At 46.6% G+C, this 11,544-nt stretch overlaps 2 protein-coding genes across 2 annotated transcripts; both read right to left on the bottom strand.

The window, feature by feature from the left end:
• Nucleotides 1–1,432: 1,432 nt before the first annotated feature.
• Nucleotides 1,433–2,479, bottom strand: LOC132579020 (testis-specific serine/threonine-protein kinase 1-like). Its single transcript, XM_060249155.1, has one exon. The coding sequence runs from the start codon at nucleotides 2,477–2,479 to the stop codon at nucleotides 1,433–1,435; it is 1,047 nt and encodes a 348-aa protein (XP_060105138.1).
• Nucleotides 2,480–9,743: 7,264 nt separating this feature from the next.
• LOC132579315 (testis-specific serine/threonine-protein kinase 1-like) lies at nucleotides 9,744–10,999 on the bottom strand. The gene has a single exon (XM_060249604.1). It carries the CDS (start codon nucleotides 10,952–10,954, stop codon nucleotides 9,917–9,919), a length of 1,038 nt encoding a protein of 345 aa, XP_060105587.1. The 5' UTR covers nucleotides 10,955–10,999; the 3' UTR covers nucleotides 9,744–9,916.
• Between the last annotated feature and the right edge of the window lie 545 nt (nucleotides 11,000–11,544).

The raw sequence follows: 11,544 nt of genomic DNA, 5'->3' as shown, positions 1-11,544 counted from the left end.
TATTATGTAAGCTGTTAAAGCAATCGCATCAAACTTGTCTCTGTTCTCAATAGTAAGAGGTTTAGGGGAACGCTAGGAAGAAATAGAGAGGGGTTGTGGTGGAGAGGTAATATAGCTAGCCTTTCCAGCTCCTCGCTCTGAACTGTTGCTGCTTATATTCTCCTTCCTGGCTGGAATCCAAAATGACACACAGAGAAGCTCCATAACTTCCCGAAAAGCTAAGGTGGCTCTGAGCTTTCCACCACCAGAGGCACGTCTGCAAAACAAAATTCCTGCATAGCAGAAGTTGAATCTTTGTGCCAAATCCACAAAAATCGTCCCCCCCCAGATTTCCATAAAATGGTTTTCACCTGTTTTTTCTTGCTGTTGTGTATTCTTTTGTAGGAAAAAGGTACCTTGCGATTGGCCCCACAGCTTGCAAAGACAAAATTCCCATCTGTTTATTGTGGAGCAGGCAAAAAGCTCAATGTCATTTCTAGGCTTACGGGGAGGAGGAGGCAGCCACTGCGATAGGCAGTCTTGAAGCTGTAGCAATTGGCAAGCTTTCCCCATCTTCCAATAAATTTGTAAGGCAGTATCAGCGGCAAATGGCTTGGGGGTTGCGCCTCATTACAGGAAGCGAGAGGAGTGAATACTTCCCTGCCTTCCAAAATATAAAATGTGCCAAAGAGTACATTCAAGCTCTCTTATTGGCAGTGTTCCTGTACACTGTATGAAATCCTTTGGGCAAACTGTTCTCAAATTAGCTTCTGAAATGGTAAGCTGAAATGGTAAGCTGAAAACCTCCCCAAATCTAAATCAAATCCAGGTGGCTAGTACTTATTCTGGCTTAGAGACACATCAGCATGGAGGCCTCACGGGGATGGTGCTAAGGCAGCCACTGTTTGTTAAAGTGTGGGGGATTTGGCTTCGACATCCGGCGCCTTAGTGGTGGGATGGTAGGCCCTCAGCCCACACAGGTACTTGCTTTGTTGTGATGCGGGGGATGTTTTATGCAAGGCGCACAATTTTGACTGGGAGCTCTTTCAGAGAAGAGCTTTCAGCCTGCCTCTGAAAGAGGATTGGCTCACAAGTTTCAAAAGCACCTGAAGAGCTGCGTTCAGGGACACACACAACTCAAGGGCAGTATAAAAAGCCCCTCTGTCTCCACAATGGAGCCCGTTCACTTCACAGGCCGTTGACAAGGTCAGCAAAATATTTATCAATCTAGAAAAGCATTTAATAGAATTGCTAAAAAAAAAAAGTGTTTACAAAGAAAATGCTTTGCTACTTTCCTGATTTAGTCTCTCTCTCTCTCTCCCTTTCTGGTCTTTTCCTTGGTTCATCCTTCCTTTGCCCCTAAAATACCATCTCCGTTGGGTTGGTCGCTTGGACTGCCTATTGCACACACCGCTTGAGTCCAGGCGAGGGGGACACCTTGGCCCAGAGCGATTTAGATTTCTGCTTTCTCCATCTGAGTCACTATCTCATTGACATCTCCTGGCCTGTCTGCCTGACCCGTTTCCTCTGCTACTGCTTCCAACTTGGCTGGTGGCTTGACCTCAGACTTGTGGTCTGTATCCAGTTCGACTTTGGCTTCTGACTTCATCGTGCACACAGTCCGGGAACACTCTCCGTTCCTTCCGACAGAAGTTGCTGAAAGCCCTCTGGATTTGGAGCCCTGCATCCAAATGTGGCTCAGAGCATCTTCGATGTGCAACCGCCGGCCCACGTCGGGTTGCAGCATGCGATAAATGAGATCTTTGCATTCAGTAGATAGGTTTTTGGACTTGGGGAAATGCACGCGATGCTCCTTCTGAAGCCTGAGCATTTTCCTGATGTTTGAGTCATCGTAAGGCATGGAGCCGCAGACCATTATATACAGAATGACACCGAGACTCCACATATCATAAATCTTGGGTTCATAGGGGATGCCTTGCAGCACTTCAGGGGCTGCGTAAGCGGCTGAACCACAGAAGGTTTTGCTGTGGATAACTTTACCGTCTTCGTCACGATTCAATCGTTTGGAGAAGCCAAAATCCGAAAGCTTGATGTGATAATCTTTGTCCAAAAGGAGGTTTTCACATTTCAAGTCCCGGTGGACAATGTCTAAATCGTGGCAATATTTAATGGCAGAGCACAACTGACGGAACATCTTGCGGGCTATTTCTTCCGGCATTGCCCCTTTGCTCTTGATGAATTCCAGCAGGTCACCTTGAACTCCGAGCTCCATCACAATGTAAACTTTGCCATCTGAGGTCTCAAAGATCTCGTAGGTTTTGATGATGGATCGGTGATTCACTTTGGCCAAGATGTCTATTTCTCTCGGAAGAAACCTCTCCAAGAAGTCATGAGGGGCTTTCTTCCGGTCAATGATTTTTACTGCTACGTCAAATTTCAAACGTTCTGAGTAGGCCGCTTTCACCTTTGCGTAAGATCCTTCTCCTAAGTTCCCTCCCATGACGTAGCCTCTTTTTTTGAGCACTGCGGCATCGTCCATGGTGCTATGAGGTAGTCGCTGAGACAAATTCGGTCACATTGTTTATGTATGCACACAGCCAATTGATGTGTATTCCATGGTAGTCATCAGGGGACGGCCTATTTCTTGGAAGCTGGATGATGTAGAACTTTGAGCATTGTTGAATGGATGACGTCTCCATGTGATGTCATAAAGCTGAGTTGAGAGGAGTAGTTAGTGAATTAACTTACTTGCCTTGTTCAAACCTAATATAAAGCAACTAAGAAGCCAGAGGTAATAATATTCTAGCTCACCCCTTTACAAGAGAAATAATCTGAATATTATAGTGTAAAAATCCAATCTTCGCTCTTGTTTTTAACCCTCTGAAGGAAGGAGAATACATTTTTGTAGATGTCCTACCCAGAAACCTTTTTTTTTTTTAGTCTTGTGGATTTAAAATAATATTTACAGAAGTCTTCAGTATTTTCTTTCTGACCTGGTAGATTAGTGGCAGGTAACCCTCAGGTTATTGAGATGAGGAAGTTTCTCTCTTCGTTAATCAAAGAGTGAATTGGCTTTTCAATCACATGTTTGGACTGCTTATGAAACTAGAGAATCTATCTATGGGACAGGGCCAAGTTAAATGATGAAAACCGTAGAGCCTTGAATCTTCATTTCCCTTGCTTTCTAATAATAACAAAAGAGTATTCTGAGAGCTAAATTAGAGGGAAAGACTTAAAATGCAGACGGACACACAGCTCCAGGGGTGGTCAGCGTGTGCACATAAGTCATAGATATGATGAGTGGTGGATCTTTGTGTTCCTTTGGCCCCACCATAAGATAGTAGAGCATGGTGGCTGGGAGGGGATTGCCTTTGTCACATGATTGTTCTTTGTCACGTGACTGTGTATTGATTGTCAAAAGGGAGGCAGCTGCTTAGGTCTGAAATGATCAAGCCGTTCAGGGCTTGAAATGAGCACTTTGGATTGTGCCTGAGAAGCTGATAAGGAAGCAGTAATATACGCTGGGGGGAACAGTGGTTAGAATGTTGGGGGTAAAAACTGATGAGATGAGGCTCGTGCTTCTGTTCATCTCTAAAACGCAAACTGCAGCCTCAGCTTGTCATGGAGCTGTGCTGGGAATGGAAAGAGGATTTAACTCTTCGATCTCCACGTGGTTTTGCTGAATGAAACTGATTCTCCTGCTTTGATGTGAGGTTTTTTGGAAACCCAGGTGGGGCACTGTGGGGTACTTATTTGATTAATTGCTCCCCTCACATTACATTTAGCCTTGAATTCCCTGGGCGAGCGTCTGGTGTGTCCGATCCTCTGGAGGCCCTGTCAAGCATTCAACATTTTGGGCAGTTCTCTGAGATTCATTTAAGCCATGAAGCCTGAGGCAGAAGCCACATGCCTTCCTTACTGCTCTCCAGTATGCTCCAACCCACTCCAAAAACCAATGAATCCAGCCATTTAGGTATGTGAGGAAGTACTGAGGCTTTTTGTGAAAGAATCACTGACACAAGCTGGAAATTGAGGCTCATCAGCAATGGTTTCATGATGAAGCATTTGTCCAGATACTTGGTGTAGTTAGTGGTATGATTCTCACTTAGGATGGAAGAGGTCCAGGATTCAAATAGTAGGCCAGCTCTGCATAGGTAAATAGAGAGGCTGTACCTTCAGGTCATTAACAATGGTGTTCGTACTTTGTTTGGGGAAATTGCTGTGACCGACATTGTCAGATTAAAGCGTCCCAGATGATCAGGAAGGAGCTCCATCTGACCGTGGAGACCTTTTGCCAGTGGATGATAATGGAAGAGATCTATTGCATCACTCAGTATCAGGAAGGTTCCATTTGGACAAGGAGACAGCTTGGGCTGTCGTCTGATCCTAACCAAATAGTTGTGTGAATGCACGAGGGGTGGTGATGACTGGCTTTGCTGAAGCAAACTACTGCTTGGAGGAGATGGTGGCAAGCCAAAGATATGACAGGTACATGTCACATCACCCATGCAATTTTCATTAGCAGGATGGTATTATTCCGAACATTTTGTGCTTGTCTTCTGTCTCCCTTTGAGGAGGATCTCTGTGTGTGTGTGTAGATCCCAGTAGGCAGCCATGTTGGTCTGAAGCAATAGAACAAAACAGTAGACAAGTGCACCTTTAAGATCAACTAAGTTTTATTCAGAATGTAAGCTTTTGTATGCTCTTAAGCAGACTTCATCAGACAAATGGGAATGGAATGTGTGTGTGCGTGCATGAGAAGCATGCATCCTAGATGTCCCCATTCTGGGTTTATGCCAGTCTCCAGCTATTACAATCAATCTCCAAATGACCAAAATTGGTTTCCCTGAAGCAAAGGGCTGCTTTGGAGGGGGGACTCTGTGGCCTTGTACTCTGCTGAGGTTCCTCTTCTCCCCACACTCTGTCTTCTCTAGTTTCTGTCCCCCAAATTTCCAGGTATTTCCCAACCCAGAGATGGCAACCTTGCCTTCCCCCCAAAAGGTAACAATATGCTTGGCTACATGTGACGCTCACAATGCAAAAGAGAAAGTAACCAGGAATTGCCATTCTGTGCCCAGAGGTGGGCAGAGAAAACGGCTGGGATCTCAGGCAAATTCCTTAAAGCAGAAACAACTGGCAGCCCTTCTTTGCCGTTTAATCAGCTCTTATCTCTTTGCCGAAGTGGCTGAGATTTCCTTGGGGTGTTTGTGTGTGGGGGGGAGAGGAGCAGGGGAAATTAACTGCTAAGCAGAGAGATAAGCAGAAATAAATGAAAAGCCATCAACAGCTCTGGCTAGCTACAAGTCTTTATGAGTTCTAGGTTACAAGGTGTCCCTGGAAGGGATGCCAGCCTCCAGACGGGACCTGGAGATATCCTGGAATTACAGGTCATCTCCAGACCACAAAGGTTAGTTCCCCTGGAGAAAATGGATGCTTTGGAGGGTGGACTGTGGCTCCTGTCCTCCCCAGATTTCCATCCCCAAATCTCCAACAGTTTCCCAACCTGGAGCTGGCAATCCTACCCCCTCCCTGCTGGCAGCCAGGGCAGGGTGTTTTTTTTTTGTAGCAGGAGCTTACAGTAGGCCCTGGAGGGTAGCAGTAGGAGCTTACAGTAGGCCCCTTCTTACAGGGCCTTGGAGGATAGATCTGTGGCATTGGGCCCCACTGTGGCCCCTGTCTTCCCCAGGCTCCATCCCCAAAGCTCCAGGAGTTTCTCAACTCCTGCCAGTGGCTGGGGGAATCTGGCAACCCCCACGTGGTGCCAGACAGTCCACCTTCCAAATCTGCCATTTCCTCCAGGGAAACTGATCTTCGCAGTCCGGAGACTGGTAAGAGCTCAGACTCTAATCTGGGAGAACCGGGTCTGATTTCCCACTCCTCCACGTGCAACTGCTGGATCATCTTGTGCCACAGTCCTCTCAGAGCTGTTCTCTCAAGAGCAGTTTCTGTCAGAGCTCTCTCAGCCTCACCTACCTCACAAGGTGTCTGTTGTGGGGACGGGAAGGGAAAGGAGATTGTAAGCCACTCTGAATCTCCTCCTCCTCCTCTCTCCCCCTAATTGCTGCTGGAGTCTGACTTTCTCTCAGTCCTTGTAGCCCCATCTTGCAGGGTCCTCTATGCTGATTAGAAGGGGTGTCTGGGGGAGGCAGGAGACCCTGATCCACTTATGCTCTCTGTCCTTCACAGCCTTCAGGGAAATGGGAGATTGACTGAACACATTGCCAATTGGGTGGTGGCCCCTCTACCAGGCCATGGGACCTTGCAAGGAACCAACCTTGCCAGCATCTCATGCTGGCCCTTCTCAAAAGTCAGGGCTTATGAGTGGTGGATACAACCTGTAGCCAGGCACAGTGAACCAGAAGAATGCAAACTGGCACACAAAAGACTTGAGAATGAAAAGGGTGCAGTGCCCTCCCGGGCCCAGCAAAATGGGTCACTTTTCTGGGATGAATGTCACACTGCTGTGCCTAACTTGAAAGCCTTAGCAGAATAGCTACCATTAGGGAGGCATAACCCAGATCCTAGCTAGGGCCTGACTAGTGACAAAGGGGGCTGTTATTTCCAAAAAGAATTTTGCGGTAGTTCTATAAACTGTTCGAAGAGGTGAACAGGGATTTAACCCAAAGGCCATGTTTGATGGAATGTAAAGCGGCTCTCTGAAGAGTCTGTACCAGGGGCGGTGAAACTTCTTAATGTAAGAGCCTAGGGATCTCCTGAAATCACGGCTCATCTCCAGACTACAGAGAGCAGTTCCCCTGGAGAACATGGATGCTGTGGAGGGTGGACTCTATGGCATTTTACCCTCCAAGGTCTCTGTCCTCCCCAGGCTCCACTTGCAAATCTCCAGGAATTCTTCCACTTGGAACTGGCAACCTTGGACCCCCCCCCCCCCACTGGTGGCCAGGAAGGCCACCCAGGAGTCAGAGCTGGCCAGCCTCGAGCATCTGGCTCTCTGTCTGGGATGCATCTTTGATACCTCCAGCCGTCTTTCTTCTCCAGCTCCCCTTCCTGCAGGGAGGTGGAGGCAGGAATGTCCTCTTTCCAGCTCCACCCCTTTGCTCTCTTTGGCCCAGCAGGTTCCTGGCACGCCCCCCCCCCCCCAAGATTTCTGTGCTTTCTTTAATATCTAGCAGGCTCTAGTCGTCCCCCCCCCCCCGAGAAACTTCCTTTAATGGTCGGTTAGATTTTCTGGTTGCAGGTGACTGGCTTTTGATGATGACTTTGCTCAGTTTGGGGCATGGGTTGTAGACTGGCTCCATTGATTTTTAAGTATATGAAACCTTTGTTGTGAAAGGCAAATCATACATGTTTAAAGTAGTGAGTGAAAACAATGAAAAATGGATGATATAGCTAGATAGATAGAGAAGGGGGAGAGATTAGATAGAGATAGCTAGATAGATGATTAGATAGATAGATGGATGGATGGATGGATAGATAGATAGATAGATAGATAGATAGATAGATAGATAGATAGATAGATAGATAGATAGATAGATAGATAGATAGATAGATAGATAGATAGATAGATAGATAGATAGATGATAGATAGATAGATAATTTATTGTTAACTCACAGCAGACGTTTGGCCATCCTGTGGAGTTTTCAAGGCCAGAGACATTCGGAGGTGATTTGCCGCTGCCTGCCTCTGCACCACAACCCTGGTATTCCTTGAGGTCTCCCATCCAAGAACTAACCAAGGATGATTCTGCTTACCTCCTGCGATCTGAAGAGATTGGACTAACCTAAGCTCTCCACAGGTCAGTGTACCTTTAGTTAGTTTTGTTTTTGTTTGTTTTTTTATTGCAGGGGACTGAAACAATTTAGGGCTCAGGTGCTAGAAGATAATGTCAAAGTGAATCTGACATTTCAGTCTCTGTCTCCCTTTCTCTGTCCCTGCAGTATGTCTTCTCCTTCCTCCCCCCCTCCCCCTGCCACCACAGGACAACCCTTCCAAACAATGCAAGAAGGACCCTGTAGTTCATTCTCCTCAACAGAGCGGGGGGTTACATCTCAGAGGGAAGGGTGACTAAATGATAGAAAAAAGGCTCTGGTTCTAAACCAAGCCTCCAGATGCCCCCTTCCTTCCCGCCCCCCACTGGCACTGCTGTGGCTTCTCTTCTGGGCACCTGAGTCAGCAGACAAAAGACAGAGCAGAAGAACAGCAGCTTCACAGTGGTGGCCAAGAAACCTACTAGTGGTCCACCAGTCAGAACTTCAGCGGAATGCCTGTGTTTCTATGCCTGCTGTTACTTCCTGGCTTACCCAGTGCCTCCTTAGGAGGTCAAGGAGAAGCTAGTTCTCCTCTTCTGGTGGAAGCCAGCTCTGTTCAGAAGAATAGAGCATCCCATAAGACCTAGCACAGACCACAGAAGACCTGCAAGCCACCCTACTCTCAGCACATCAAACATTCCTTTGAATGGTTGGACAGAACTTCTCAAGGACATACAGAAAATCTTGGGTCCATTCCCCAGCATCTCTAGTAGGTAGCAGATGATATGGAGGACCTCGCCCTGTGACCCCAAAGAACTGCTGCAGAGCTGACCATACTGACCTTGCTGGATCAGTGTTTCCCTGCATTTCAGTCCATTTCCACAACTGTTTGCAAATAGATTTTGCCATTTCATACAGTAAAATCCAGTTGCCAGTGCACTGAAAGTGGGACTGATTCCTCACTAGGGCTTGTTCCAGGTGGAGAGCCCTTTTGCTCCTGGCGCTTCTCTCTTCTGTTTTTGCACAAGCTGCTGTGGAGCTGCGAGTTGGTACACTGCTTTCCCACGGCAAGCAAGTTCCTCTCACAAGTGGTTTCTGCTTGCCGCAGGAAAGCAGCATGCCAACTCGCAGCTCTGTGGCAGTTTGTGTGACAACAGAGAGAAGCGCCAGGGGCAAAAGGGCTATTCCCCCGGAACAAGCCCTAGTGTGAAATTGGTCTGGATTGAAAGTGTGTTATTTAGTATGTGTGAGAGCACCCTCAGTTTAAGGCAGCTACTTATGAATTGGGTGGTGGACATTTTTAGTCTAAGACTGACTGCTGGGAGCAGGGTTAGATCCAGGTTTTGGCTTATTCTGGGTAAGATGCCCCCTGATGTCTCGTCTGACTAAACATGCCTCTCCTACTCATCATCCTCTGTTTGATCTACCCACCATTGTCAGACAGTGTTCCTTCATGCTGTGGGCCTCAATAGATGCCCCACTGTGCTTATCCTAGATGCTGACTCAACTGGGTATATAAACTAAATTGTGAACATGTGGGTGTTGTGGGGAAGCAATCTTCTAGCCTCCCTAGGAGTTCATTTCATGGCAATCATCCCAAACTGAGCCCTGCTGTTTTTCCCCCATCTAGCTTTTATTTATTAGTTTGCTTTTAGAATGATAGTTGTAATTTCTGAAGGCTTTGGGTAGGGGAATACATTTTGAAACAAACCCCCTAAATCTTGAACCGTTGTTGTAATGGATCTGGATTTTCTTAAACCAGCATTTCACTGGTATTCTCTTCTTTGGAAACATGAGTTCATATTGATGATACCTTTCTGGCAGAAGCAGCTGTCTTGGGCATGCAGATAATATAATGGAATGACAACTGTTTGTAGCTTGTCTGTTTTGCCTGATGCTACAGCAGCTGTTTCTCAAGCACTTTAGATACAAACATGTCTTGTGTTGGCATAATACCAACCTGGAGTGAATTGCTATAGCCTGGCAAAATTGATATATAGATTCCCTTTGCTTTGGAGAACAGTGGAAAAAAATTCTACTCCCTGTTCCTTTCGGCGTGGGACGTATTATCAAACACAAAGATTTCTGGATATTGCTGGTTTGCCTTGCTTCTAAAATAGGATTTGCCAAAGACCTTGATGGTGAAGAAATGCTTTTCCAGCTTCAGTTTCTTTCCAAACATTTTCAATATCTAGAAGTCATTGATCCTTGTGTGACAGGAAGCCACACATCTTCAGCTTTTGGCATTGCTGAATTGCTGGCAGTTTCAAATGGCTGTCCTTTTCATCTGGTCAGAGAGTTTATCCATATCTGCGTGTCTTTCTTCTTGTATAACTTCTTCGTTTTCAGAGGGCTCTGGTCCTGATTCCTTCCCAAATGCTGCCCTGATCGTATTCTGATTGGAAGAGCATTCCCCTCCTTTCGTAAGCATGGTGTCTGAGACAGATTTGGGATCTTGCATCCAACCGTGCGTTAAGACTTCATCGATGCGCAAGCGGCGAGTAACATCGGGCTGCAGCATGCGATAAACGAGGTCTTTACACTCGGACGAGAGCGTTTTAGAGCGGGGAAAGTGTACCCGGTGTTCCTTCTGCAACTTGAGCATTTTCTTGATGTTGGAGTCATCGTAGGGCATGGAGCCGCAGACCATAATGAAGAGGACGACGCCCAGGCTCCATATGTCGTACACCTTGGGCTGGTACGGAATGCCTTGCAGCACTTCTGGGGCGGCATAGGCCGCAGACCCGCAAAAGGTTTTGCTGAGGGTGACTCTGCCTTCCTCGTCACGATTCAGCCGTTTGGAGAAACCAAAGTCTGTCAACTTGATGTTGAATTCTTTGTCCAGAAGGAGGTTCTCACATTTCAAATCCCGATGGACAATGTCCAGCTCGTGGCAGTAACTAATAGCGCTGGCGAGCTGGTGGAACATTCTCCGGGCCACATCCTCTGGGATGGCTCCTCTCCTCTTGATGAACTCCAGCAAGTCTCCCTGTACGCCGAGCTCGGTCACAATGTAGACTTTACCATCTGACGTCTCGAAGATCTCATAGGTTTTGATGATGGCATAGTGCTTCACTCTGGCCAGCATTTCGATTTCTCTCGGAAGAAACCTTTCCAGGAAGTCCCGCGGAGCTTTGCTCTTATCAATGATCTTCACTGCAACGTTGCATTTCAGCCGGTCGGAGTAGGCAGATTTCACTTTAGCGTAAGATCCTTCTCCGAGGTTGATTCCCATGATGTAGCCCCTCCTTTTAAGAACGTCAGCATCATCCATAGTACTGTAGCTAGATACTGACCGAAACATCCAGTTTAGTTGTACATTAACCTTTCATTGGTGCGAATTCCAGGATGGTCATCTGCGATGGCCTGACTCTTTCAGGTGGGATGCTGTAGAACTTTGAACATTCTTATGTGATGTCACAAAAGAAAGCAGTTGTTACAGTGGACTAGTATATGGCTTATGTCAAACTGAATTCATCTGGACAAAGAAAGGAGAGTGAAAACACATCTCTGAGCTTCATCTGAAAGTGAGGCTCAGTTGTCTTAGGGAGTCTTAAAGGGGGTGATTCCAGTCTCTTATACGATGCACTACAAACAGGTATATATAGGAGGCGAAGCAAACATCTTTGTTCTGTTTTGTTTCAAAGTATAATCATAGGTATGTAATGGAAACCCAAATGCTGCAGACAAATTGTTGCTCAAAATAGATATTGCAAGTTAAAGGGCATTGTTTGTGTGTGCACTCACTTTGGTACCTTATTGCTGGGATTATATGCCTTGTCTGTGTAATAGGGTTTATTTCAGAGAGGAGCCAAAGGGTTGGAGCCATACTAAATCAACTATTTCTCCTGATTCACCCCTTCCTTCTGCAAATTCCTTGGGGACCACTGCCTT

Source organism: Heteronotia binoei, chromosome 11 (genome assembly GCF_032191835.1).
Source record: "Heteronotia binoei isolate CCM8104 ecotype False Entrance Well chromosome 11, APGP_CSIRO_Hbin_v1, whole genome shotgun sequence".
NCBI classification, from domain to species: Eukaryota; Metazoa; Chordata; class Lepidosauria; order Squamata; family Gekkonidae; genus Heteronotia; species Heteronotia binoei.
This window is presented reverse-complemented; position numbering and strand designations above follow the sequence as displayed.